Genomic DNA, 27,932 nt, shown 5'->3' on the forward strand with positions numbered 1-27,932 from the left:
GCTGGTGACTTTGCACAGCCCTTCCTCACTTAAATCCAATTCACTGCAAGTCATTACATCACCCTGATGTCACGGAGCTCTTGGATAATGAAGGACAAACAGTAACAACCATCCGATGCTTACCTTTGTCCCAACATCTGTATTCCTTCTGACTTTCCCATCTCATAGGTCTCATCTGTGTCTATTCCAGATCTAGTCTCCCTTGACCTGAAGCTTCGGAATTATCTTTAGCTCTTCTCACTTCCTCTCCTGTAAATTTAACCTGTTATCAAGTCCTGTTGGTTGTCTTTCCATAATTCTTTTATCTAGGGGGTGTGCTAGAGCCAACATGAATCAAAGTTAATGCTGATTATCCAATTTTCTTTTCTTTTAGTGGGGCAATCAATGACTTGCCCAAGATCACATAGCTAGTGTCAAGTGCCTGAGGCCAGATTTGAACTCAGGTCCTCCTGAATCCAGGGCCGGTGCTTGATCCACTGTGCCATCTAGGTGCCCCAGACATAGTAATATTATAATGATGATCAATTGTGAAAGACTTAGCTACTCTGATCCATACAATAATCAATGACAATTCCAAAGGACTCCCAATGAAAAATGCTATCCACTCCCAGAGAGAGAACTGAACTCTGAATGCTGATTGAAGTATACTTTTTCCACTTTTATTTTTCTTGCCTTTTTGTCCAACATGGCTAATGTGGAAATGTTTTGCATAACTTCACATATATAACTGATATCATATTGCTTGACTTCTTAATGGATGGGGCAGGGGATGTAGGGAGAGAATTTGAAATTCAAAATTTTTTATTATGTCAAAAATAACAATTTTTTAAACTTCAGTGTGAATTATACTTCAGAAATCAGGAAGTGCTACAAGTAAGTTTATTGTTTTTTGTTCATTCTCCTGGGAGATGATCACTTTCCCTACAGAACTGGACAGTTAACCTTATGCTTTTCCCTCTTAGCTGGGTGTCTCAGTTACCCCCTCCTCCCAACCCCGCTCCTTTCCACAACAGGCTGTCAAAGTCTCCATTTTATTTTCTTTATTTAATAGATTGCACAATTGGGCCTTGAGTTCTGAGATCACAATTCAAAATGTAAATTGTTGGGGCAAGGGTGATTTGTATGTATTCTTACAAAAAAACAATTATTGCTTCTGAGAAGGACAGGCTGGCTCAGCTTGTCAAGCACCTCGAGGAATTGATGTGTGTCAGTAGAGTTCAGTATTGCTGGAGAAAGGGAATGTGGCAAAGAAATAAGGAAGGGACAAGTGGACCAGAGGACCTTGGCTAAGAGCTTGAGGCTGGGAGATGTGGAGGGGCCTGCTCTGACCTACTGAATGAGGAGGGAAAAAGGTGGAATGAGAGGCCTGTGACAGGACACCCAGAAATGTGGCTTTGGTTTCCCTGGGGGAAGACTATACTACTCTAAAGGGATGGCGCCCCCCAGGATCAGTTATCAAATGTTTTAAGTTACAAAATGGGAGAGAATGCTGCTACAAAGAACAAGGGACAAGTATGTGGGCCAGAGACAACAGGATGATTTAGGGAGGTCTTCCTGAGTTGGCAGTGGAGAAGATCCTGAGAGCCCCAGCTATAATCCAGCTTGGGCGGGTGGGGGATTCAGGCAGGACAGGGGTGGGCTGAGAGAGACATCATATCACAGTCAAAATCCTGGAACGGTACAGCCTCAGCTGGGGCAGGAAGAGCAGCTCTTGCCTCCAGGACAAAGGATACTGGCTGCTTCTGTAGGAGCTCAGGGTCAAAGGCCATGCCCCGAAAGAAAGGATGGGCCTGGAAGTGATACAGGTAGCGCAGACGGTGGAAGGGGTTGTGGCACAGGAGCTGAAGGAAGACAAAGCGTGAGAGGCCGTGTGAGTAAGGACTGGCCGCACCCTGGAGACGAAGGGAAGATGACAGGGGTGAGAAGGCTAGTCAGGCATGGAGTAGAGGACATTCCTGTTGGCTACAGGCAGGAGCAGACAGCCTCTGAGGGCCCTTCCCTGGGATAGTAGGAGTCTGTGTGACTTGGGCAAGCAGCAGCCCAAGAGTTGAGAAGATTTGTAGGAGCCAATGAGAACAAGGTATTTGGGACATAGGAAGAGCCCAAGTTTCAGGCAACACAAAATTCCCCCAGAGGCTGGTGGAAAATATTCCATGAGGATACTGGGTTCTCTCCCAGAAAAGGGAGCAGCAATGGTAGAAGCCCCAGTCTGCTTGGGGTGGGGAATTTCACGACGGCCTAAGGGGGGGAGGAAGCCTTTGGGGAGATAGGCAGAGCCAATCGGAGCTGGAAGGAACAAAGATCGAAGGGAGCGAGGAAAGAAGTGAGGCATGCCAAGCTGGGAGAAATGTGAAGAATCGAAATGTCTCAGATGCACGTGGAAGGTGGGAAAGAAGCTGGTGAGCAGGGAAGAGGCAGGACGGGGCTGCTCTTACCTCCCGGAGCAGAAGAGAGAGGCCCTGGCTAAGAGAGGCTGGGACCTCATAGTCACAGCGAGTCACACTTGCCAACATAGCCACGTGATCCTTCTCAGCCTGCAATGGGAACTAGGACAGGAAAGAATAGGGCTGGAAGAGGCCGCCTATCACAAAGCCCTTCTTTCTCTCGTCTCCACTGCTGACCTCGACTCACTGGGTAAAATCCGGGCTAAGTGATGCATGGCATAATTTCCCCTTGCTTTCCCTCCCCCTTTGGCCCCTCTGATCCTTTTCTTACCTTTCCAGCTGCCAGGGCAAAAAGCAAGATGCCCAGGGACCACCAGTCGACCACATGGTTGTAGGGCCCACCACTCAGGACTTCTGGGGCTGCAGGAAGAGAGTCCGATCACCCAACTAACCAACCAACCAGCATTCATCAGGTACCTGCCATGTGCCAGCAGATGCTCTGCTGGGAGCTGGGCATATACAAATACCAAGACTGAAACACTCCCTGCAGTCCGGGAGTTTCCATCAAGGGACATGTAAGTATGAACCAAATGAATAGAGAGAGAATGGATGCAAATAAACATGTTGGAGTTAAATATATCAGGGAGCTTGGAGAGAAGCTCTGTGTAGAAAGTGGTACTTCTGCTATAGGAAGAGATGGACTGGGTCAGGCAGAAGTAAGGATTGATTGAGTCCATCTGAGCTATGGGAAATGAATGGCCAAGGCAAAGGGCATCCTTCGTCAATGCAGAGGACAGGTCCGGGGCCAAGCACAAGGAGCAAAGAGAAGGCCCGGGATGTCACTGCCGCCCAGACAAAGCTACACTGTGCCCTGACCGCCCAGACCCATTGCTGTCTCACCCATGTATTGGAGTGTTCCACAGATGGTGTAAGCACGCCCTCCTTGGGGTAGGTGTCGTGACAAGCCAAAGTCTGTGAGCTTTAGGTGGCCTTGGAGGGAAGAGGGACTCATTAATAACACACATATACCTTTTGCTCTCAGGAAGGCATTCCCTCTGTCTCCCACCTTGAAAATACAGTCCACCACCCCCAAAAACACACACATACACACTTTATTAGATATAGGAATTGAAGAGATTTACCTCTTTCATCCAGTAAAATGTTCTCCATCTGAAAAGTTATAAAGAAAACATCCAAATTTACCCTTTCCCTGCTTGATGCCTTCCTAACCCCTACCTAGAAAACTACCCTACTCCATGTTCCATTTTGTTTTTTCAGTAGGGCTCTTGATTCGTCCTGTAAGAACACCTTAGGGGGCAGGCCATAGTTGGCTTTGTCCGGCTTGACCACACTAACACTAAGGCAATGAGTAGCTCAAAGGTGGCTTCAGGTACTTGGGTCGAGTCCTAGCCTCCCCTCCCCAGGTGAGCCACCTGGGGAAGCAGGATGGGACATGGACTTTACCTTTAGATCTCGATGCACAATGCCCAGGTCATGTAGGTAGCCTGGGGAAGAGAACAAGCTTGAAAAGTCAATATTCTCCATCCCCCCCCTTCCCCCATTGCCATGTCCTACCTTTTCCAACTTTCCCATCAGCCACCTCACCCCCTATCCCAAGCCAGACCCTCAGTCAGCATCCATTCGTCTTAAAGCCCCACTGGGCCTCCCCGTCCCACCACTGTGCTGAGAGCTCTTCCCATGGGCTTTTAGGGTCCATACCTCTTATGCTCCACTTACCCACGCCCAGGGCCAGTTCAGCAGCAAAGAGTCGGATGGAAGCCTCGGAGAAGCAGCCGACCGTGGCCCAGAGAGAGTGCAGGTCTCCTGTGCTATAGTAGTTGTACACTGCAAAAGGGCCTGGGGTCAGGGTCTTGCTTTGCCCAGGGCCCAGGGTACCATGGACTTCTTAAGCCCCAAATGGTACCATCCTTTTCTCCAGGGCTAGAGGGAGGTCTTAGGTCCCCAGGGAGGGTTAGGAAAGCAGGGGACTCCCCTCCCGTGGATGGAGATCTTGGGTAGGAGGGCAAAGAGCAAGGAGACCAAGGAGGGAGGCTCACTAGTGAAGAGGTGCCGTTGTCCCTGCCAGCTGCCTCCCAAGCCACTCACAAATGGGTGGCGGATTTGGCGCTGGGGATAAAGAGAACAGGTGGTCAGGTCAAAGGAAATACTTGTTAAGAGAACAAAGGGATGAGCCAGGCACCACCTGGCTGGGCAGAGGAACTTTCTGTCTGGCTCATCCCTCAGCTGAGACGTATGTGTGTTATACCTGGCCCTGCCAACTGACCGTCACCTCAGCCTGGCACAAGGAGGGCCAAAGGGCTCCCCAACAGGACCCTGCTTGGCAAAGATGAGGGGATGCCCGGCCAGTGCCCAAAACTGCAGTGCTGACTTGGAATCTTCAGCAGCGACGGCTAAGTCTGTGAGCTCGGAAGGGAACAGAGGCAGAGCCCAGGAGGCCTCTATGATGCATGCCCAGGGCTGGGCTAGGAGGGGGCCCCTAATTGCCTGTGGTACATCTCCTCCCAGGGCCAGGGCTCTCTCCCCATCCCTCAGCTCCGGGTCTTCTCTGTGCTCAGTACCTACCTGAATGCTGACCTCCTCCTTGCACTGCCTCAAACTGTCTCGCTGAAGAACGTCCACCTTGGGGACCACCTATAGCCAGAGGACAGAGGCCAAAAGGCACCTGAAGCCTCCCCCCACCTCCAGCTCCCTCCCCTGGGGACAGGATAGCTAGGAGGGCAGTGAGGAAGAGAGAACAATAGTGAAGTTACCTTCACAGCCAACAAGGCCCCCAGGCCACAATCCAGCACCTTGAGGACAGTCCCAAAGGAGCCTTTGGCCACAAAACCCAGGACCTGCAGAGAAGCAAAGAGGGAGGCAAAGTGAGTTCTGACAGAGGCGTCCAGCCTTTCACCAGGCTGCCAGATGTAGTCTCTGTTGGGACTTGGCTAACCCACCTTCAGCTGCTGCTGCCCCTGGGGGGGCCGGATGGGGAACTCGGGCAAGAAGAGAGAGATGAGCTTCGGCACTGGCCATTCAGTCAGGGGCTTCTCTGCTGGTAGCAGGGCTGGATCCAGGGACCCTAGATGGGGGCACTGGTTCCTTCGCTGTACCCACAGCTGGTCCAGGCCCGATATGGTGGTCCCCACACCTGACAAAAATCTCTTCCAGCCCCGAACCCAGGGGCCCTGGATGGGGGGGATGCTGGCACCCTGCTGAGAGCCAAGGGGAGCTACAGTGAACTCCCTCCATCTGCCCGGGCCTGGCACCCCATGGGCTGCCTCTCTCGGCAGGAGCCAGTCCCTCCGGGGTCACTCAGCACAGTGCAGTCAGCTCTCCTCTGTGTACCAGCCTGTATTCTCTGATCATCAAACACAACTTGGCATTGCCTAGCACTGGGCACAAAGCCAAGTTCTCACTCTCAAGGGTCCTGCTCAAACCCTTCTCCATAAGACATTTCCTTTTCATTCTGTGGTGGGACCACTCACCCCCTCTCTCCTGCTTTGGTTTTTTTCATAGCTCTCATCCTGGCCATCTTTACTGACTCCACCCCCTCCCCCCTTCTCCCACCTTGGGCATAAAGCCAAAGCTGCCCCTAACTGGGGGCTAGTGCAGCCTCGGCCACTTACCTTGTGGGGAAGGGTCCGCCGGCTGCCGGCTACTCCCATCCCGCCAGAGGCTCCCCAGCTGCCAGACCCCTGTGTCCTAGTTACATAAGCAGGCCCACCCCCTTGTGGTGCATCACTCATGAGCCCCACCCCCAGCTCCATTATTCATGGTGCCTGCCTCCTGTTCTACTTAGACTTCTGGCTACTCGTTCCTCGAGAGCCTGCTGCAGAGGCATGACCCCACTCTGTAACTAGTGCTTAAAATGCAGGCTGGCTTCCTCATCACTGAAGGGAGCAGTGATTCCAGGCAGCGCCGATGGAGGAGGGTACGAGAGAAGGTCTTTGTCAGAGGAATGCCCAGGGATGTGAGGGATGGGTGGGAGCATCTGGGGCTGGGAGCTACCAACAGCAAGCACAAAAAAGTGGGGCCCACACATTGGACAGAAGCACAAAACAGCAGCAAATTTAAAATCATCTTTCTTTCTTTCTCCTTAAATCCCATTTTGTCACCACCACCAGCACCACCACCACTGGCACTCAGGGCTTGCCTCAAGGGAGAGGGTAAGGGGCCCACGGCCAGCTCTGGCACTCAGTGCCATCCTCTCACAGAGCTTGGCACAAAGTCTGGGTAGGATGGGAGGGTGGTCCCCCCTCTAGCACACAAAGACCCCTTTCTGTACAAGGCTATAGGGGGTAAAGGAGCCAAGAGGGGGGCATGTACCCCCAGCTTCCTTACCCTGGCACATGGGGAGAGGTTACACATAGAAATATTTATAATGTCCATTTATAAAAATGTAACACTTCGGCTCTACATTGGCTATCTCTTCCCTGTTCTTTTCTGGCCCCAGGGGGAAGGATCCAGTGCCTATGTCCCTGTTCTGGACTTTGACCTCGATGCCTCTGATCCCGTGCCTGCTTTGGACAGGAATTGGCAGCACGGTAGCATCAGCCACTAGGCCCTCCAAGGGGAATATGCCACCCCCTCCTCACAGCCTAGTCTGGGTCTCATTCCCTAAGGCCCCCACGAATCCCCAGGGAGCAAGGGGAGTTCTACTCCCCCGCGCCCCTGCCCTGAGTCACTTGGGCCCTGGAGCCCAGGGCCAGAGTCTGGTTCTGCCCCACGGGGGCTTTCCCTGCTCATTTTCTCCTGCCGAAAATCGACTTCTTGCTGGGGTTCTTGTCGCCCACACTCAGACCGATGAGAAGCCGGGCCTTCTCATCTTCCTCTTGCTGTTGCACGTTCAAGTCTGACTTCGTTTCAAGCTTCCCTCGGGTCTCGGACCCTGCAGCCGGCTTCAGCCTTAGCTTCTCCTTGATCACCTGGAAGGAGTGGGGGTAAAGGGGGTGAGGGTTAGTGAATCTGACATGAAGCACCTAAGACTACTTAGAAATACTCACTGAAGGGGGCAGCTAGGTGGCACAGTGGATAAAGCACCTGATCTGGATTCAGGAGGACTTGAGTTCAAATCTGACCTCAGACACTTGACACTTACTATCTGTGTGACCCTGGGCAAGTCACTTAACCCTTACTGCCCCGCAAAAACGCAATAAAACAAAAAACCCCAAACAAATAAAACAATACTTGGGAGTCTGCCTCCCGAGACAAACACAGCAACTATATAACCAGAACTAGAAATACTGAGCACTTGCTCAATTGGGCATTGACTGGGCTGGGCTTGGAGGCAGCTGCCCTGCCCTCAAGAGTTCATATCCATAGCCAGGTCCGTAACTAGTGGGAACAAAGACCCCCCCTGAAGCAGCAGCATGTACCTGAATTTTCACTATTGAAGATATAATTATATAATGTATATAAAAGGTGGAACTATTCAGATAAAGCAGCTCCATTGGGGTTTAACCATTGACCTGCATGGGGAGCCAGGTATAGTGAGAGCCTGGGGCCTACTTGAGGCTCCCCCATCAGCATCTTGTTCTCAAGGCTCACATTTACATGGAAGTTTAACAGTTCATAGGATGTTTTTCTCACAACGACCGTGTCAGGAAGGGATTAATGAATATACAATTTTACACTGTAAGGGCTAACCAAGTGCTTTCATTACACATACCCTGTAAACAGGGTCTTTATAGAATATAGACAAGAACACTAAGCCTTAGAGAAATTCAACTGACCTGTACAAGGTCATAAGTGCTGGAGCAGAGACTTGAACCCAGGTCTTCTGACCCCAAGTCTTTCCACCTAATCACACTGCACCCCCCACCCCAATACTATGAACAGAGTAGGAGATTTTAGTAGGTTATCTGCTGAATGAATTACTGTATCATCTGAGCACAGTCCCAGGGAGAGGTGAGGGTGATTGGAAGAGCAAAGTGTTCTCAGCTACAAGCAGAGAAAACTTCTTGCCTTGCCCAAGCCCCTGCCTCAGCGCCTGGCTTTCTGAGAGCTTGCCACAGACCCCTGGGACCGATTGACCTGGCAAGCCTGGCCACACACCTGGGCAACCAGGGCTTTGCGGCTGTCCCTCTTTACAGCCATGGCGAAGTCCAGCCACGTCCATGTGTTGTTGTGATACTCCAGACATGGCAGCACCAGGTTAAGGTCACCCCAATCCACACTGTTCTTCTCACCCTGCATGGGGGAGGGGAGACACAGAGACAGGCTTCATGCACCCACTGAGGAGCAGCCAGGCTGCTGGCACTGTGCAGAGACCGCCAATACATGCCTCCCCTGCCTGACACAACAGCAACGGGCCCTTCAACCACTTGGGGGAGGAGAGAGAGTGCCAGAGCTCACCAGAGGTTCTGGGCCACAGACTCTTGGCCACCTCCCCACCCTCACCAGGCCCCAGCATGCCCAGGGAGGGCCAGACCTTATAGCTGACACAAAGTGGGACTTGAGGGATCTTGATGTAGATGAAGGAGTTGTTCATGGCCGCCCGTTCTTTCATTTTGTCAATGTCATCCACAGGGTGCTGAGGAAGGCAGAAGAAATGAGATCCATCCAAGAGAAAGGCTCGTGGGTGAGCCGGGAGTCCCAAGAAGCAGGGAGAGATGACCCCGCCCCCATCCAGTCACGCCAAGGATACAGTGGGTACCTCTGGTGCTTTGCGGAATGACCTCCTGACCCCAGAGCCACGGTTCAGGCCCTGGGCCACACCCTTGCCAGGGCCCAGAGACACTGCATCCTCGGCGGTGATCAGCTGCCGTGGCTTTACCACTGGCATCCCTAGGAGAGAACGAGCAGGCTGGCCATCACCCCCTCTCCATGGCCTCAGCTCCTTTCTGGGGCTTCTGCCCCGCTCTGAGGGAGGCCCATCCCGAGGCCCTCACCTGTGGTCACGAGCTTGGACTTGTCCTCTTCATCGCCAACCTCCTCATCCTCCATGCTACGACCCGGAAAGAAAAAGCCCATCATTCTATGGAAGAACTGGTGTGTCAACTGGATGGTGAGGGGAACCACATTGACCTGCGAGACAGAGGCAGGCAGATGGTTGAAAGTGTGTCAGCTGCCCCCAGAGAACTCACATCAGTGCAAAGACCAAGAACTCCAGAGGACTCTCAGTTAAAGACAAGTTTCCACACCCTCACAAAGGGGATGGATGGGAGGTGCGTGGCCAGTGTGGGAAGGTGTTTTGCTTGACGATGAATATTTGTTACAAGGGTTTTGTTTTCCTTTTTTGGGGTAATTCAGGGAAGGTTGAAGAGAGAAGGCAGATTTTGTTCATTGAAAAAATAAAAATCAAGTTAGTTTCTCAAAAGAATTGCAAATGATTAATAATCATATGATGGAATGCTCCAAAGCACCAATAAAAAATTTCAATCAAAGCAATGAGAAAAGATGAAAAATATGGAAATAGTCAATTTTGGAGATATTCTGTGAGGATATGCACGCTAATGCAGTGCTGCTGGAAGTGCAGATTGGTCTAATCATTCTGGAAAGCAATCTGGAACGATGCAAGGAAAGTGACTAAAATGTTCCTACCCTCTGACCCCGTATATTTTGCTGCCGGGTATCAATGACAAAACAAAAAGATAGGTCCCAAACACACCGAAATATTTACAACAGCAAAAAACTGGAAACAAAGGAGATGCTCACTGACTGGGGAATGGTTAAACAAGCTGTGGTACATGAATGTAATGGAGTGGTACTTGGGCGAAAGACACGATGAATGTAATGAATACAGAGAAACACAGGAAGACCTAAATGAACCGATGCAGAGTGAAGTCTGCACAACCAGGAAAACAACCCACACCACGACCAGACCAAACAACAAAACCAGAACTGAATGCTGGGGAACTGCAATGGCCAAGCCTGGCCCCAAAGAAGAGACATGAGAATACTCCTTTGAAGAAGAGAGGGATGACAGATGGGAGCTACTGGTTATGATGTCAGACTTTGAAGCAGTGGTTAATTTTGTGGAAATTTTCTTCCTTTTTTCATATGATAGGGGATAGCTCTCTGAGGGGGGAATACAGTGGGAAATAGAAATGAACTAAAAACAAAAAATATAAATAAAAATTTATCAAAAAAGAAAAAAGACACAGGAAACAACAAAGTTGGTCACTCTTCCTTTGCCTGATTCTACTGTAGAAACAGCCCTGTCTTTTGCTTCCCCTTAGACTCCCAGGAGTAGGGTGACCTCACCTCAAAGTGCTCCTTGATGGAGATGCCCCCCACAGGAGGCCGGACTTTGCTGAACAGGCGCAGGGCCAGCTGCCGGCCAGACTGGCAGGAGCTCTGGGGCCGCAGCACCACCTTTGGGATGAAAGAGTGAAACTGAATATCCAGATCCACCTGGTGCCCAAAGAGTTGTAGGGAGAGCCAGGGGAGAGGCCCTGCTTTTCCAGCACTCTCTCCCACTGCTCTCTGCAGGGGGGATGGGCCTGGGCAGGGAAGAGGGTACGCAGGGCTGGGCAGCAGGAAGGGACCTTGCCTTATAGACCGCATTGGGCAGGAGGTTGTTCATCGTGAACCAGCCCAGCTCCAGGAGATGCTCAGCCGTGTCGTCAGACTTATTCACCTGTTAAGACAGACGTGACCCACTGCCATAAGCTCCTCCCGGGGCTTGCCAGGGGCCCTCCTGAGGCTCTGCGGGCCACGGCACTACCTTGCTATAGAGGAATCGCTGCAGCTCCAGCTCGGCGATGCCCAGCTGCCCGTCCTCCTCAGTGAGGCGCCATCGTGCTTGGGCAAAGTAGAACTCGGTGCGGCGGGCCACACTCACGTCCTCTTGCTGCTTTCGAAGTTCCATCTTGTTGGCCCGTTGGAGCTGGAAGTCTTTAAAACACCTGACAGCATGATGGTGAGGTCAGGAGGGAGCAGACAGAGCCAAAGCCAGACAGGTCAAACGTGCGTATCAAGGGCATCCCAAATGCAGGAGGAAACTCCAGGCTCAAGTCTGAGACCGGCCTGGACTCACCGCCCCAGCCACCAGGCCGCACAAAGCCCAATCCTGTTTCTCTGCTCTGCTTTATCAAGAAACCCCAAGCTCCCTCCCTGTAACCAAGGCCAATATTTAAGTTGCAATCACACCCTCCGGCTGAGCAAACTCCAGATAGAGTTTCAGGTTCAGAGCCATGGCATCAAGGCTGCCAGCCAGAAGGGACTTGGCTCTTCCCCAAATATCCCTGCGTGCCTCCCTCAGAACCATCTGTTCCTGGATGCAACCTGCTTGGGAGCCAAAGGGAGGGAGGCGAGGAAGCCAAGCCCGGTTATCAGCTCCTGGGCAGAGGCTGCCAGAAGGAGACAGACAGGAAAAAACCCCAAGTCAACGGCCTCCCCTCGCGAGAAGGCTCTGGGCCCTGCAGGCTCACCTGATGAGGATATTCAGCTCCTCGCTCTCCAGCTGCAGGTCAGCCTTCTCCTGGCTCAGCTTCTGGTTCAGGTCAAGGAGGTTCTCGTTCTTGCTGTCGTCCTGCAGAGACTGGGGAAAGCAGAGCGGGCAGCGGTGAGCGGGATCTCCCTCTCGGCGCCCAGGGCGCCCCCCCTCTCCTTCCCTGTGCCCCCACCTTCATGATGGAGTACATCTGCTTCTCCAGCTGCCGGATCTGAGCCACGTGCTGCCTGACGGCCTCCTGTAAGTGGAGGATGCTACTGCGCTGCTCCTCCGGGTTGCTGGAGATCTCTAGCTGGAAGCGGACCCGCTGCTTTTTCTCACTATGCTCCTAAGAGAGGGGAGCAAGAACAAGGCCCGTGGGCATAGCTGGGCGCAGGGCGAAAGCATCTTTGCCCTCCAAGGGGAAGAGGGAGAGAAGGGGCTGAGCTCAGATCAGGGATCTCCTGCTCCCGGCCACGGATCAGGTCCACATAGGGGTTACTGTGGTGGTTAAGCGGTAACCGGACAGGACCAAGAGATCCAGCCCTGCCGTCACTGAGGAGCCACCGATGCTGACCCACCTGTGAGGCTCTCCTCAGGGAGGAAGAGCCCAGCCAAGCACTCCCAAAGAGGCACAGGGCCCGAAGTCAAGAAGCCAGGCTTACCTTCCGCTTGGGCTCCACATGGAGCAACAAGTTGTTGACAATGTCCAGGATCATGGCATACTGGGCTGGGTTGGTAGAGATCTCCAGTTCATGGTGGATGAGGGTGAAGGTGTCCACAGCCCCTGTGACATCAGGCTGGGTTAAGGAGGACATCTGGGCCCCTCCGTGGAACCCTCCACACCCCGGAGCCTCACAGGCCGGGAGACTGCATCGAGGCTGAAACACTGGTTGTCTCTAGGTCATGAGCGGGGTCCTCGTTAGAACTAATGCTGTCTCTGAAGCAGAACCATAAAGCCTAGGGCCAGTCTATCCCCTGAGGCTAGCCCCAAGGGGGCATGACCAGCGGGAACTTTGGCAAACACCCAGGTCCCAGGCCCCGGCAGAGGGCAGCTCCCCGGGGAACCCCTCTCCCCATTGGCTCTTGCCCACCTTCCTGTTTCTTGAGCAGATCCTCCTTTTCTTCCTGCTGCTCACAGACCTCTGGTGGCTTGATCTGAGTGGCCAGCTCAGGGTCAATGTCATGGCTATAGCTGATGTAATACATCCGGCAGCTGCAGCGAGAGATGATCCGCTGGACTTGCTGGGCTTGCTGTGCCTCCGCTGGTTGGTTCCAGTCTGGACAGGGGAGAAAGCCCACTCAGGGGCAAGTTCTCCTCCACAGGGGCCATCCCGCTGACTCACACCCAAAGAGCCAGGCCTGAGAGCCTTTGCATCTAGCTATAAGAGCCCAAAGACTCCAGGGAAAGCCAGCAGAAACTCAGAGATGAGCAGCCTAGTCCAAGGGCAACTTCCACTGTGCTCTTCCACCTGCTCCCTGCCCCAGCACGATCAGGCCCAAAGAGAAGGCTGAAGGCCTGAGACCTTCCCTGGCACCCCAGGCCCTTTCCTGGCACCCTGCCACACCCACCTGTGGTGGTGCTGACCATGCCACCCACAGCCTGCCCACTTTCCATCAGCTCCTGCACTGAGTCCAGGGCACGTTCCCGCTCCCGATGCTCCTCGATGTTCTTCACCTGGGGAAGGAAGGGCAGGCAGCTTCAGCCATGATAGCCACAGATGCTAAGGAGCCAGACGCTTGCTGGGCAAACGGGACCCACATCCTAACCCGAGAGCTGTCGCCGCTTGTTCCATGGCCCTCCCATTCCCAGATCTCTAGAGAAACCCCCACAGAAGAAGACAGACAGTCCCCTTCATAGCTTCAAATGCCTTCGGTTCTCCAAGCCTGGCCTTGAGCCTTCCAAGGACACAGCCATGACCGTAAACCCTCCTTTCCCAAAGTCCCTGCTGGCCAAGGAAATGTGGGAAGCAAAAATCAGAAATCAGACTCTGGACAGTGCACACTTTCACTAAAGCTGAAGCTTCTCTAGCCCTGTTCACATTCCCATTGTTCTCTGTGGACAAGGATAATGGCAGGATGGGCTGGTGAAACCGAGAGTGACATGCATTGAAACCTCTCTGCCAGGAGGGGTCCAGAGCAGGAGTTAAATGAGAACACTGGAAAAAGGGAAAACAATGCAGAGCCCTCGGCCATTGAATACACTGATTCGCAGAGGATCAGTTCTGTGAAAAATGTACCGTCACATACCCCTTTTTGATGGGACAGGGACAGTATCCCCAAGTGCATCATTCTCAGAAGGCCACAGTCACTTCCACCTAAGATCCAAGGCCGGGTGTGCCTGCGACGGGCTGCTTCCCAGCTCCCCTCGGCCCACCACAACAGGGAGAACAGCTGCTCTGCATGTGTTTGCTGCCAGGGGCACCCTTTGCCTGGATCAGCTCAAGGCCCTCTTCATAGCACCACCAATCTGCCCGTCCCCTGTCTGGTGTGACATGTGATTTGAACGTTTCTTACCTCTTGTATAATTATACTGAATGTTGCCTACACCGAGCTCCTCTGTCTGTTAGGGTGAGGGAGGAGGGATCAGCTTTATTCCCAAAGAACAGGCTAACAAGTGTGACTTTTGCTTTGGTGCTTGTCAGCTGCATCAGCAGTATGGATAAAGGGAACATGGCTTGGGGAGGGGGAAGAATCCCCTTATTTTGCTGCACTTGTTTTTTTTGTTGTTGTTGTTGTTTTGTTTCGTTTTTTGCGGGGCAATGGGGGTTAAGTGACTTGCCCAGGGTCACACAGCTAGTAAGTGTCAAGTGTCTGAGGCTGGATTTGAACTCAGGTCCTCCTGAATCCAAGGCCAGTGCTTTATCTACTGTGCCACCCAGCTGCCCCCTGCACTTGTTAATAACTAAAGGCACCAATGTCCAATATTGCTGGTGAGACCTTGCAGTTGTCCTCTCACCACCATCACCCCAAGAACTGGTTCTCCTGCTGTTGCAGCCTCTGGGTGCTTCAGCAAGAGATTAAGGACAGTCTGAACACTTCCTGTAGCTCTGCTCCCAGCTCCTGTCCTCTCTATTCCCCACAGCACACCCTCTCACAGGCCTGAGCACATTCTGAGAGTCCGCCCAGGGGAGCCCTAAAATCAGATCTGCTCTCACTTGACAAATGCAATCAGCGACAAACAACAAACAGTGATCACGAGAGGTCAGATGCCACTAACAACATGCTCCCAGGCTTGGCACCTGCTTTGGTCCCCCCCGCATGGTGTGTGGGCAGGGCTGTGCTCTCCATGGAGGGGTGATTCAACAAGCAGGTGTCAAAAGCCCAACAAACTTTGTACTACGTGCTGAGGGTATGAGAAGAACCTAAAAGATATCAAGGCTCTACAAACACAGAACTCCTGCCATCATCACCACACTTGGCTGACAGCAACAGGCAATGGGAAGAATTTCCCCACCTGTGCTGACTGCTACAAAGGTCAATGATTCATTTCACTCACTCACTCAGCACACACTGATGAAGTCTCTAATAAGTGCCAGGCATTGGCTGCCTGGTGATACAAAAATAAATGAAAGAGTAGCTACCCTCAAGAAGCTTACATTCTCTTGAGGGAAATACTCGGCACAAAAATGACTAAGCACGAATACATACAAAGTGATTTCTAGAGCGAGGGCCTTGACAACTGGTGAGGGGGAAAGAGAGTCTGGAGAGGCTTCCTATGGGAGGTGGAGGGGAAGCGGGCGTGCCATGTAGGTATCCAAAGACACAGAAATAGGAGAGGGAGAGCGAGCTCTCTCCTGCTCCCCTAGTATGATGTCCACAAAGAAGCCTGGAAAGGCAGCCTGGAGTCAGATGGTAAATGGTTTGAAAAACCAAAGAGAAAAGTCCGTACATATTTGATCCCAGAGGCAAGAGGGAGCCAGGAGTGACGTTCAATAATGGGAAAGATGTGCCTAGTCCTGCTGGATGTGAGAAAATAATGGGTTTTGGAACACCCAGAGGGCTCCCCTCCCCGCCCCCGCTGGGATTATGTTAAGATTGATTGGGAAAAAAAAAAGATTGATTTGGATTGACTTTGCTGATTGACTCACTTGAAGTTGACTTGATTGAAACCACACCTGCCTGACAGCCTGGCCTTCAAGGAGTGCGTTTGCTGACCTCGGCACAGTCTGCTCATGGACCACCCTCAAGTCCAGTGAACCAATGGGTCTGGGTGATACTAGCCAATGAGCTTGAAGCAGTGTGTAAGGACCGCCTCTTGTCCAGACCCAGAGGTAGCTTTCACTCTCACAGGCACAGGAACTTTCTCTTTTTGGCCTGAGACTTGAAGGTGGTGAGGGTGCCTTGTTCTGACTCTTCTATGTAGGGCTTCTGAACTTTCTGAACTCTTACATGTTCTCTCTTTACTAATATTTAATATACTTTAATAAATGCTTAATGCCCAAAAACTGATGCTAAAGCTTCTAATTTATAAGTAGCAACTATATTAGAAACCACAGCTAATTTTCCCTATACTTGGGACAGCCACCACATATAGTTTTACTCATTACATGGGTGGGGGAGAGTAGTGTGCACTGACCTCCAGCCAGAGCTGCCGGTCATCACGCTCAGTAGGGCTGCTCTCGGTGGTAGCAAAGTACTGCATGCCATCCAGGAGACACGTCCAGGATGTCTTCTGCTTTAGGGTGTCGCCGTACCAGGCCGGGTGGTGTTGGCACTGAAGCAGCTGGGCTTTGGCAGCAGACACAATGACACAGCCCTCTGTCTCTGCACCTCGAAGAACCATCTATGGGCAAAGAAAAGCAGCTGTCGGACACCAGGACCACTGAGGAAGAGGGAAAATAAGCCAAAAGAATAAAAGATTTCATCCTGCCACCGATCAGCTGCATACGTTTATACCAAGTCATCTGGTTAAAATAATAGATGCCCTTCAATTGGGGAATGGCTAAACAAGCTGTGGTATAGGGTTATGATCTATGACAACTGCGATAGAAGAAATGATGAGCTGCTTGATTTAGAAAAACATGGAAAGACTTGGACATATGAAAGAAGATACGAGCTACCTCCAGAGAAAGAAGTGACAAATAGAAACGTGCACAGTATGGTCTTACGTATGTGTATGTGCACACACATATATGTATATGTGCATATATGTATAAATATGTGTGTACACATGTGCATGCATGCATACATAGAGAGACAGACAGACACAGAGATGGAGAGAGTATGTCACGTTTAATTATAGCCTTCTCTAGGGCACAAAAAGGGAAAGGGAGAAAAAGTTAAAATAAAAAGTGCGCGGCAGAGAACAAAAGTTAGAAGGAAACACAGAAAAGCTAGGGTAGCTCTGAAAATAACAAGTAGTGTTTATTACACAGGTTTTCTTGAAATGGAAATTTATTGTTTATATAGAATCCTCTTATGTTCTACTGTGTCCATAGAAATGTTCCTTTTTCCTTTTCTTTCTTTGTACGTAAGCTTAAGATGAATACAATTTTGTTTCAAAGTTTCTACCAAATGCTATGGCTGGCCCACAGGCCCCTCTGGCTCCCCAGCCCAAGAACACCCTGGGCCCCACCTGCCACTTTCCTGCAATGCCTCTCTGTGCATGTCTCAGAAGAAGCACCCACCTCCCGATCACCAAGTAAAGAGTGAGACGGAGGGAAAGTGACCAAGGGCCAAGTTCCTCACCTTCTCTGGCCTTCAAAGATGGGAATATTTTTTAGCAGAGTGATCTCTTCCTGGTAGAACAGGAGTTTTCAAACTTGGGTCCATACCTTTTTTTTTTTTTTTTTGCTGCAAGCAATGAGGGTTAAGTGACTTGCCCAGGGTCACACAGCTAGTAAGTGCCAAGTGTCTGAGGCTGGCTTTGAGCTCAGGTCCTCCTGACTCCAGGGCCGGTGCTTTATCCACTGAGTCACCTACCTGCCCCCAAGGATCCATATATTTAAAAAAATATATTTCGATGACTGTAAGTCAAGATGACTAGTTTCCTCCAACACACTATGTACTTTATTCCATGCGTTTAAAAGGCTTCCCCAGACCACTACCCAGCAGGCTCTTAACACCAGAGGCTCAAAGCCCCGCAGAGCGACTGGCTTGAGAGGTCTCTCCAAACCCTTCCCCTTGGTTGGGGTGCTGGTGAGAAGGGTACCTGGCAGTTGACCAGCTCAATGAGGCAGTTGCGGTTGAAAATATCATCTGTCTGACAGGCAGCGATGCCACACAGCTGCTCGCTGACACCAGACTCCTCTTCTGTGAACACCACAAATTTATCTGTCTCCTCAATCAGCTTCCGCAACATGTGGGCACCTGATGAGGAAGAAGAGGGCCATGGTCAGAATCATGTCTAATCACATACTGCTGAACCAGAAAACATATGGAATTCTCCCCTCCTCTCCCCATTGCCCCCCAGGATCATAATCCTCCTTAAGTAAACTCCCTCTCCCCTAGTCCTAGAACTTTCCTCATAGTCTCTGTTGTGGGCCCTTTAATGCCCCAGTCTTTGTGGTATGAAACAGAACTGAAAACGAGCCAATAGAGCAAGCAGAAAAAAGTGCTAACAGGGCAAAATTCTCTCCTGGCTCTGCTCTTCACTAACAAGGAAGGACTGGTTGCTGGACGGAAATGACGGCAATCCTGCTCTAGGTGACTACTCCATCTTTGAATGTATGGCAGGGAAGAAGAAGAAAGTTGAGCAGAGTCTGACATACAGATAGCACATTTCTAAGGATATAGAGAAAGGACAAGTAGGATCCCATGGACGTGGGAAGTCAGGCCGGGCCAGGATGGGACGCTCAATCATGGGAATGAAGGCTCAGAAACAATTCTAATGAAGAAGAAAAAGAAGAGTTGCCTGAAGAGATCCCTGTGGATACCCAAGGACATGACCAACCCGCTTGGACTTTAAAGAGCTGTACACAGAAGACAGAAGCCCAGGCAGATGACCAAGAGGGAGCACAAATGTGTGGACGGCCCGCTCCCCTAGGAAGAGTGCCAAGAGAGCGGATGCTCAGCACTGGCTGCGAGTGGCAAAGAGTGAGGACCACAGCAAGGTGTCTTCTTAAGGCTCTAATGAGCAAAGGGAGCCTGGAAGGTGAACGGGGCCCCTGCACGATGGGGGGAGGGGAGGAGAAGCTGCCAGAGCCCCTCCATTCCTGCCTTGTTTTGCTTCTCTGACAACAAGAACGATCTTTGGACTGGAAAAGAAGGGACAGGAGATGACCACCATGGGGCTGAGACCCAAGATGAGTAGAGAGCAGTGGGCTAGCTGTCTTCACGAGCTGAAGTCACCAGTTCCAGACCAGTGAGAGCAGTGCCTGTCTCTGGAATCAGAAAAGTCAAACACTCCCCTCCAGCAGGGTCCGCTGCTGACTTCCTGGCTCACAGACACATTCCCTTCCCTTCCAACTCACTTTGCTTTCAGGTTTACAAAATGTCTTATGTACATCAGACCCGATCCAATCCTCTTAGGCAGCTACTAAATGTATACACCCATTGTGCAGATGAGGACACTAAGGCTCACAGATCTTACAGGCTGGCCCCCAGACACAAAGGGTAAGAGGCAGGATTAGAATCCAGGCCTCTTCTCACTTGGAATCCAGTGCTGTCAACTAAGGGCAATACACAATGGTTTTCACTTCCGTTGGTCTCATTTGGTTTTTCATTTGTAAAATGAAAAAGATGTTCTCCTAGGCATATACCCCAGGGAAGGTAAACACACCAGTACATCCAAAGCAACTCTTCTTTGTGACAGCAGAAAAATAGAAACAAAAGTAGCTATATCAGTCAGAGTCAATCAACCAGCATTTATGAACTGCTTACCATGTTCCAGCCTCCAGGAAAAGCACTGGAGTCACCAAGAAAGATAAAAACTGCCCTGCCCTCGAGGAGCCCACATTCCAAAGGGAGAGACAAACATGGAAACAACTAGATACATCCAAGATTTGTATTTGTGCACAGAGCTGACGGAAAGTCATCTCAAAGACAAAGGCACCAGCACCCGGGGGTCTGGGAAGGCCAGAAAAAGCCTCGTGAAAGTTGGGTCTGAGCCACATCTGAGAGGAAACCAAGGAACCTCACAGGCAGAGGCAAAGCCAGAGAGCATTCCAAGCAAGGATGAGAGGGATGAGAGCCGCTGCAAAGGCACTGAGATCGGAAATGGGAGGGATGCATTCAAGGAAATGGACACACTGGCCTATAGACCTAGTGCAATAAAGTGTAAGAAGCCTGGAAAAGTACAAAGAGACTTAAATGTGAAGCACAGGACTTGATCCTGGAGGTAATAGGGAGCCTCGGAAGGTTCTTGAGCAGAGGGGTGGCATCAAATGAGAAATGTCTGAACAAACTGCAACATATGAATGGAATGGAACCTTATTGCACCATAAGAAAAGGTGAATGTAAGAGATTTGAGAAAGCATGGACAGACTTTTAGGAAAGATTTCAGAGGGAAATGAGCAGAACCAGGAGAACTATAAGCTAATGGTTCCAACAATGTACACTGAGGCCACTGTGATGAAATAATATAGAAACACCCAAGGAGGGGGCTCCTGATGAAGGGGGCATCCTGACAACGTGGAGCGATTGCCTTGGTTGGTTCTACATGTTTTTCTTTGTTCTATGTTTGACGAGGTGAGTGATCCGATAAGAAACGACTGGTGTGAAAACACGAGGCAACAATAAAAATAAGAGAACGAGGGAGTGAGGCCAGACGATCCCTGGGGTCTGTGATCCCTGATCCAATTGACCTTGTCATGTCCACTTATTAAATTGATCCACAGCATCTCCTCCCCAACCTTACCTCCGGAGGAGCCCTTCTCAGGCCCTTTGCTGAGGCTGGGGGTATTGACCCGAGGTGGGGCTGGGGGGTTGGGCAGGACACCCCGCTTGGGCTTTTTGGCTGGCAGCTGGGGATCGATCTTTAACCCCTTCAGGGCCTCCGTGGAAAGGTTTCGTTTGAGCACAGCCGCCTTTTTGTAGCCATCGTAGAGGCCAAAGGCAATGTCCCTGTTGGTGGTGGTCCAGGAAGCCCGCAGGTCCACTAAGTGCAACTGGTGGGTATGAAAGGCAGGGTCCCCATCTCGGGAGGAGAGCTCCTGAAGAAAGAGGAAGAGCTGGATAAAGGTGAGTCATGTGGGGCCTAGGACTGACTCCCACCTGGGGCTGTGGGCTGCTCAAGCATCTGAACTGCAAGGGCACGGAGAACAGCACCACCAAAAAAGAAATCGACTTGGGGCAACTAGGAAGGATGTGGAGAGCTCTCATTTGACTGACCCAATTATATCCCAGGACATTAGGCCTCAGGACTGAGAATGTATCTGACTCAACATAAAGACCTCATCCAGATGGAAAAACGCTTCCAAACAAAGGATTTATGGAGAAATCACCTGTGGACCTGGGGGAGAGGAAGTCAGGCAGGTCTGGGGTGCCTCCTCCCCCAAGCGGGGAGGAGGGAGCCCTCAGGCTCAAGAAGATACCTCTTCAGCAGTACGGTTGCTATGCCGCTGGTAGGTGAGGGAGGACAGGCTCAGGAGGTGAGTCTTCGTCACCAGCAGATCGAGACGGTGGTCGGAGCTCTCGTCGCTGGGTGAAGCCATCAGATGCACTGTCACCTGACTCAAGTCACTCACCATCTGTGTCACACTCCATTCAGAGATGAGGCGGCGCATCACAGTGCCTGCTGTGAGATGTGAGACAGGCACTCAGAGGTCTGCCCAGCAAGCCCCCTGGGATGGGGTTAGGGAGGCAGAAAGGGGGTAGAGGGGTGTGGGCAGAGACAGGAGGAAGGAGACCGAGGGGCAGCTGGGCAAACCTTGAGGTATGAGGCGTTGGGTCCCCCGAGTGAAGACGTGGCCCTGGCTGCACTCGACCTGAATGCCCCGCTGCTGAGCAAATGAGGCCCAGTAGTGTACCTGAGGAGAGACGACGGCAGTGGGTAGGTGACCGAGAGGGGGATGAGAGGTGCAAAGGAAAGCCTCCGGGGCTACGGAGAGGAAGGGGGGGGGCGCCACAAGGCAGAGTGCAGCCAAGCCTGGAGGGCCCCGCTCAGACCTGCAGCTGGGGGAAGAGCGCCGTGTAGGAGAGCTGCTTGTAGTGCTGGCCGAGCTTCTTCTTCCCCGGCTTCAGGTTACTGAAGAGCTTTCCTCGACAGATAGGCCGGGTCACGCTGGTCCACGTTGCCCAGAAGTTTTGCATCCACCGAAGAGTACTGCTATACAGCAGAATCCGGGGCTGGGACATTGCTGCCAAGGCAGAGAAGGGGGAAGCCTCAGCCAGCGGCCTGGCTTCAGGGGGATGCAAGAAAACCGGCACCTTTCTGACTGTGACCAAAGGCCCCAGACCTGTCATCTTGGCACTTTCTGGGTCCTGGGGACCAAGGTTCCTTCTTCCCTCCCAACATAGGCCAAACCAAAGCTTCCTGTGCTTTCTCTTGTCTCCCAGTTTCCCGCCCAGGCCTGCGCAGCCCCCTTCCCAGCCTTACTCCCGCTGTGCCGTGTCAGGTCCATCTTGATGGAGAGGTTGAGGTTCTCGGATCTGAAGGCCCGGTAGGAGTCGTGGGCCTGGCCCAGGGACACTTCAGGCAAGAACTCTGGCGCTCGAAGGGTGACGCTGTGGTGGTCATGGGGGTTGCCGTGGCACAACCACTGCAGGTCCAGTGTCATACAGAGGTCAGGCAAGTGTAGGAAGCAGCAATCGTCGTACCTGCCTCACAAAGGAGCCCCCGGCCCTCAGTGCCCTTGCCCCAATGCCCCAAACTCATCCCTTCCCCTCGGCGACATCCCCGCTACCCCAAACCGAGGAGTACCCACCGCTGGACTCACTTGGAGGCTGTCCTCACGTTGACGTCCAAGTCACCCTTGAATACAAACTGGCCTGGTTTCCAGTGAAAAAACAGGTGGTTCCACTCCCAGTGCATGTTTTCAGTGGTATTGTAGGGGTCCTGTAAGTAAGCCATAGACACGTCCTATAGCATTGAGCATCACAACCAGATGGGAGGAAGACAACATCCACAGCCTCCCTGCCCAGCCGCTCACCTCTGTAGCCAGCTGATGCAGGTTGGCCTGCTCGATGTCCATATGCCAGTCCCCATGAAAAAGCAAGCGGCTCTTGTCCCACCAGGGCAGGGGAGCACTGGGGTCGGCAGAGGGCTTGGTCAAGAGGTCCACGGACTGGCCGATTAGCGTCCAGGCTGGGTCCCAGCATGGCCCCCAGACCACCGTGTACTGGAAGACTTCAGCTGGAGGAAATGTCGGCCAGTCACTCACAAACATTTTACCAAAGTCCCAGGATTCTCCCTGAGTCTTGGAGATGAACTTTACCTCACTGACCACCCTCTTCATCATAGGTGTCTCCCCTCCAAACCAAACTCCCACACCCACTCACAACGGAAATCGTGGTAGAACTTGAGTGGAGGCATGTTCCTTTCCACGACCACATCGCCCCAGGGGGGTCCCAGATGCAGGGTCTGTCGCCATCGGGAGCAGGGCTGCCCACTCTGCTCCGTGCCCACCAATCGGCCTAGCAGCCTCCAATCACGAATCTCAAACAGGTAGCGTGGGTAATCACGGATCCGCACTGCATGGAAAGACACACGGGACAGACGCTCAGGAACCCATGTCATCTCCCTTGGGTTTTCTCATTCACCAACTCAGGTCAAGGCCTGAGGATGCCACACTGGGATGGCAAAACCATGTAAAAAGGCACGGGGAAGGACACAGATCACCCACTATAGCCCAGGAGAAAAGACCTACCCCAGAGGGGCAACTCTAGCCCAGAGAAGTCCATAGGAAGGGAGGGGGAACCCATTCACCATAAGCCAAGCAGGGTTCCAGATGTGAGGAGGGGGGTTTTCCTATGCTACACTATATGCTCGAAGTCAGGGCTGCTCCCCCAGCTCCTCAGAGCGCTTGGGAAGCTGGCCTGCCTGACAAGAGGCTGGGTAGGGGGAGCACCGCTTACCCAGGAAGGTCTTCATGCTGCACTTGAGCATCCGGCACCACTGGATGGCCAGCTCAAGGCCCTCGCTGGGGAAGGGGCTGCCGGGGTCAAGCTCCCGCAGCTGCCTCAGCACCCGCTCAGGCCCGTGGAAGGAGGCATCGGCCAGGGCCACCAGCTCCAGCCCTGCCAGGCTCCAGGTGAGCAGGGCCCGGCGCATGGGCGTGTTCCCATAGAGGCGGCGGGAGCGCTGGATGTAGATCTCGATGTTCTTGCGCTCCAGGGAGGCATAGAGCTCCTCGATCTTGCGGGCGGGGAGCAACTCCCCATGCTGCTTGCGCAGGGCAGCCACTTTGGCGTCCAGCAGCTGCAACCGCTTGGCGCTTTCCTTGCTCTCATCCTTCATCAGCTCATAGTTGTCCCGCAGCTTCACCTCAAAGATGTCATCCAGGAAGACCCAGGAGAAGTGCTGCACCTTGATCAGCAAGTCAGGTGGCAGTGGAGCTGGGGCTGGAGGCCCCCCAGCCCGAGCCCCTCGGTGTAGCCCCTTGAGCCACTTCTGCACACCCACGGCCTCGTCCAGCGTCCGAGAGAAGTCGTACTGGTAAGGAAACTCCACCGACACTGAGCCCAGGGAGAAAAGCCAGACCCGGTTGCGCAGGGTCTCCAGGGCGGGGAAGGGGTTGCGGTGCAAGATCATCTCTTCCAGCTCGGACAGCAACTGCACTTCCACTTCCTTGAAGCTGAAGATGCTGTTGCCGTCAAAGCCAGCCGCCAGCTCCGGGCAGTAGACTTGGAGGGAGCCCCCATGGCGACTCAGGGACACACTCTCAGCCACCAGCGTGATGAACTTGTCCTCAGCCACAAAGGCCGTCAGCTTGGCTGTGCTCACCTCCAAGGTCAGGTTCAGGAGCCGCTTGGGTGGGGCTGGTTCAGGAGGAGTGGCATCAGGCTCAGCCAGGGTTCCTGGCTCCCCCCGGGCTCTGAGGAGATCTCGGCACTGCAGCGTGGCCAGGACATGCTGGTACAGGTACATGTGGTCCGGGGGGCTCCAGAGCACCATCAGCCCTGCCCCACACTGCACCTTTGGGGGAATCAAGGGCAGATGTTACTCTCTTGGTTCAAGCCCATCCAACACTGCTCCCCAGGGGGCCAACATTCCATCAACACTGTACCCCTGGCACAGGACTCTTCTCTACCCAGAAATGTTTCCAACTACCCAACTGGCTCCCTCACTTTGCTTTTCTTCAAACACACCAAAGTGAGTTTTATATTGTCTTGCAACCACACATTTTCGAGTTGTTTCATGTCTGTGTACTGTCTCTTCAACGAGACTGTAAACGCCCTGAAGGCAGGTACCAGTTATTTCTTTGGTACTCCCCTGAGCGGCTGGTCTGGCCCTCATTGAAAAACCAAATGTCTACTCTCTCAGGAGCCCTGGGCTCACAAGCAGAAAACCTGAGCTCTAATCCCAACCCTGACATTTTATGGCTGTTTGACTGTGGCCAAGTCACTTCACCATTTCTCTGTGCCTCAGTTTCTCCTCTTTCAAATGAGGATAATATCAGCACTACCCACTCCATGGAGCTGTTGGGAGGAAAGTTCTTAGTAAATCACTAACCACCATCCAACCAACCTTCATTAAGTGCCTTCTTTGAGACAGGAAGTATAGACAAGATATCATCCCTGTCCTAACAGAGGTTGTGGTCTAATGAAAAGACCAGACATGAACCCTACTGGCCAACTAACATTTACAACGTCCCTTGTAAGTATTTCAGCGCACTGTAGAGCAAAGTGTGCTATGTAAAGGCCAAGAATGGAGGCTGGCACCACTGGCGAGGAATGGGTAGAGAAGAAGGACAGTCTTATCAAGAAGGTGACTTCTGAGCTGAACTTTCAAGGGTGGGTGGAAACTCTAAAGGTGGAGAAAAAGAAGGACATTCTAGACACAGGGAACAATGTAAGTAGTTATGCAAGGGAGGCTGTGGGCAATGTTCAGAGGGCTGACTGGAGTACATAGGACATGGAGGAGAGCCAGGACAAACGTGCACCTCATAAAAATGGGAAGGATTCACTATTTGTGGTTAGGTGTTGCCAATATAATAAAATGGCAACAGACTGACAGACTGGGAGTCAAGTCAGTCAAACTACTAACAGGTTACTTTACTGGCAGCTAGGGGGCGCAGTGGCCGTGGGTAGAGCTTTGAGTAGAGTCAGGAAGAAGACGCAAGTTCAAATCACACACTGGCTATGTGACTCTGGGCGAGTCACTTAACTACTGTCTGCCTCAGTTTCCTCAACTGAAAAATGGGGATAATAACAGCACCTACTATGCAGGGCTGTTGTGAGGAGAAAGTGAGAGCTCCTTCTCTCCTCCAACACTGCTCCCACCTGGTATGTGCCCTCACATCTGGACGACTGCAAAGTCTGCTGGTGGGTCTGCCTGCCTCAAGTCTCCCCCCACTCCAGTCCATCTTCAATGAAGCCAGCAAAGTGATTCTGCAAGTCCAACCATGTCACTCCCCTGCTCAGTAAACTCCAGTGGCTCCCCATTACTTCCAGGATCCAAACAAAATGCTCTGTTTGGCATTCAAAGCCCTCCTCCTTCTCCAGTCTTCTTACACCTCACTCCCCAACATACACTTTTCCTAATGACATTTGGGGGGGGGGGTTGGTTGGGCAATGAGGGTTACGTGACTTGCCCAGGGTCACACAGCTAGTAAGTGTCAAGTGTCTGAGGCCAGATTTGAACTCAGGTCCTCCTGACTCCAGGACTGGTGTTCTATCCACTATACTACCTAGCTGCCCCCCCCCCCCATACACTCTTCAATGCAGGGACATAGGCCCCCAGCTGTTCCAGGAATGAGACTCTCCATGGCTCATTTCCAGGCATCTTCTCTACTGTCTCCTATGCCTAGAACATGCTCCTCTCCAGCTCCTGACCTTTCTGTTCCAACTAAAATCCCGCCTCCTACAGGAAGCCTTCCCCAATCCCTCTTGATTCCAGTGTTTTCTCTCTGTTAATTATTTCTTTTATCCTGTAAAAAGTCTGTTTCATATTTATGTATACATGTATGTTATATATGTGTGTACATATACATACATGTATGAAATAATATATAACATAGGAGTATAATAAATAATATATATATAATAATATACAATATGATAGCCTGCATCTATTTGTTTGCATGTTGTTTCCTTCAATAGACTGTAAACTGCCTGAGGGCAAGGGCTGATTTTTGTCTCTTTTTGTAGTCCCAACACTTAGCATAGTGTCTGGCACATAGTAGGTGCTTACTAAATATGTATTGACAGAATAATTAATTGTAAAGTGCATAGCATGTTGCCCAGCACATAATCATTTAGAATTTTACTTTTTCCAAATTATATGTAAAAAACAAATTTTGACATAAATTTTTTTTTAAACTTTGTGTTCTAACTTCTCTTCCTCCCTCCCTCCCCCCACCATGTACTCAAGCAATTCAATATAAGTTATACATGAGTAGCCATGCAAAAACACTGGGGTTGTTTTTGGTTTTTTGCAGGGCAATGAGGGTTGGTTAACTGACTTGCCCAGGATCACACAGCTAGTAAGTATCAAATGTCTGAGGCCACATTTGAACTCAGGTCCTCTCGAATCCAGGGCTGGTGCTTTATCCACGGCACCACCTAGCTACCCCACCGAGCACAAAATCAGTGCTATATCCAAGGTCTTGCCCTGGCCTTCCCTTCCCTTTATAAGATTCAACAAAATAATAACAAAATTTATGTGGAAGAACTAAAAGTCAAGGAAGATCATAAAGAAAGTAGGGATGAAGGGGCCACCCTCACCAGATCTTACACTACACCAGAACACACGGGTCACAAAAACTATTTGGAACTGGTGGAAGAACAAAAAGGCTGCTCAGCAGCATACATGAACTAAGCAAGGAAGACCCAGAAGCTACTAACTATAGCAGCCTACTGTTTAATGAACCCAAGACATCAGCTACTGAGATGAGGACTCCACTGGTCAAGAAAAACCACTGGGATAACCAGAAAGCAGTTTGACTGAAATGAGGTTTAGACTAACAAACTTACACCACAATAAACTCCTTATGGATACACGATCTAAATAGAAAAGGTCATAAAAAAAGAGAGAGAGAAGAAAGGAAGTGCATTGCACACCTATTGCTACTGGAAGAACGCTTAACTAAACAAGAGGTAACAGGGATCACAAAAGATCAAGGGGA

At 51.6% G+C, this 27,932-nt stretch overlaps 2 protein-coding genes across 8 annotated transcripts in view; both read right to left on the bottom strand.

The window, feature by feature from the left end:
• Positions 1-637: 637 nt before the first annotated feature.
• On the bottom strand, positions 638-6,298 carry RSKR (ribosomal protein S6 kinase related). 3 transcript variants are annotated; one of them, XM_044001405.1, is made up of 12 exons: positions 6,014-6,298; positions 5,342-5,596; positions 5,156-5,239; positions 4,968-5,036; positions 4,442-4,511; positions 4,122-4,229; positions 3,849-3,889; positions 3,527-3,554; positions 3,285-3,374; positions 2,716-2,804; positions 2,436-2,546; positions 638-1,841 (listed from the first exon to the last, which is right to left on the bottom strand). In XM_044001405.1, the coding sequence occupies exons 1-12, from the start codon at positions 6,152-6,154 to the stop codon at positions 1,620-1,622; spliced, it is 1,308 nt and encodes a 435-aa protein (XP_043857340.1). In that variant the 5' UTR covers positions 6,155-6,298; the 3' UTR covers positions 638-1,619. The 3 variants fall into 3 exon arrangements, with proteins under 3 accessions (XP_043857340.1, XP_043857339.1, XP_043857341.1); XM_044001404.1 differs by having other exon boundaries at positions 5,342-5,599; XM_044001406.1 differs by lacking the exon at positions 5,342-5,596.
• A 185-nt stretch (positions 6,299-6,483) lies between these two features.
• The window catches only part of KIAA0100 (KIAA0100 ortholog), a 33,233-nt gene continuing 11,784 nt past the window's right edge, over positions 6,484-27,932 (bottom strand). For 3 of the 5 annotated variants that reach the window (XM_044001400.1, XM_044001398.1, XM_044001401.1), the window contains exons 16-39: positions 23,722-24,781; positions 23,146-23,337; positions 22,797-22,999; positions 22,584-22,702; positions 22,244-22,464; positions 21,814-22,004; positions 21,575-21,674; positions 21,240-21,442; positions 20,564-20,858; positions 17,918-18,075; positions 16,343-16,549; positions 13,336-13,441; positions 12,858-13,043; positions 12,429-12,550; positions 11,957-12,112; positions 11,762-11,871; positions 11,056-11,236; positions 10,882-10,968; positions 10,593-10,703; positions 9,278-9,413; positions 9,043-9,173; positions 8,818-8,919; positions 8,442-8,576; positions 6,484-7,312 (exon numbers count right to left, since the gene is read on the bottom strand). In XM_044001400.1, the coding sequence (XP_043857335.1) occupies positions 7,130-7,312; positions 8,442-8,576; positions 8,818-8,919; positions 9,043-9,173; positions 9,278-9,413; positions 10,593-10,703; positions 10,882-10,968; positions 11,056-11,236; positions 11,762-11,871; positions 11,957-12,112; positions 12,429-12,550; positions 12,858-13,043; positions 13,336-13,441; positions 16,343-16,549; positions 17,918-18,075; positions 20,564-20,858; positions 21,240-21,442; positions 21,575-21,674; positions 21,814-22,004; positions 22,244-22,464; positions 22,584-22,702; positions 22,797-22,999; positions 23,146-23,337; positions 23,722-24,781 (4,695 nt within the window). In that variant the 3' untranslated portion in view covers positions 6,484-7,129. Of the gene's footprint in view, positions 7,313-8,441; positions 8,577-8,817; positions 8,920-9,042; positions 9,174-9,277; positions 9,414-10,592; positions 10,704-10,881; positions 10,969-11,055; positions 11,237-11,761; positions 11,872-11,956; positions 12,113-12,428; positions 12,663-12,857; positions 13,044-13,335; positions 13,442-16,342; positions 16,550-17,917; positions 18,076-20,563; positions 20,859-21,239; positions 21,443-21,574; positions 21,675-21,813; positions 22,005-22,243; positions 22,465-22,571; positions 22,703-22,796; positions 23,000-23,145; positions 23,338-23,721; positions 24,782-27,932 lie in introns of those variants that run through there. The other 2 variants (XM_044001402.1, XM_044001403.1) reach the window with 2 other exon arrangements.

This window comes from Dromiciops gliroides, chromosome 4 (assembly GCF_019393635.1).
Source record: "Dromiciops gliroides isolate mDroGli1 chromosome 4, mDroGli1.pri, whole genome shotgun sequence".
NCBI lineage: Eukaryota > Metazoa > Chordata > Mammalia > Microbiotheria > Microbiotheriidae > Dromiciops > Dromiciops gliroides.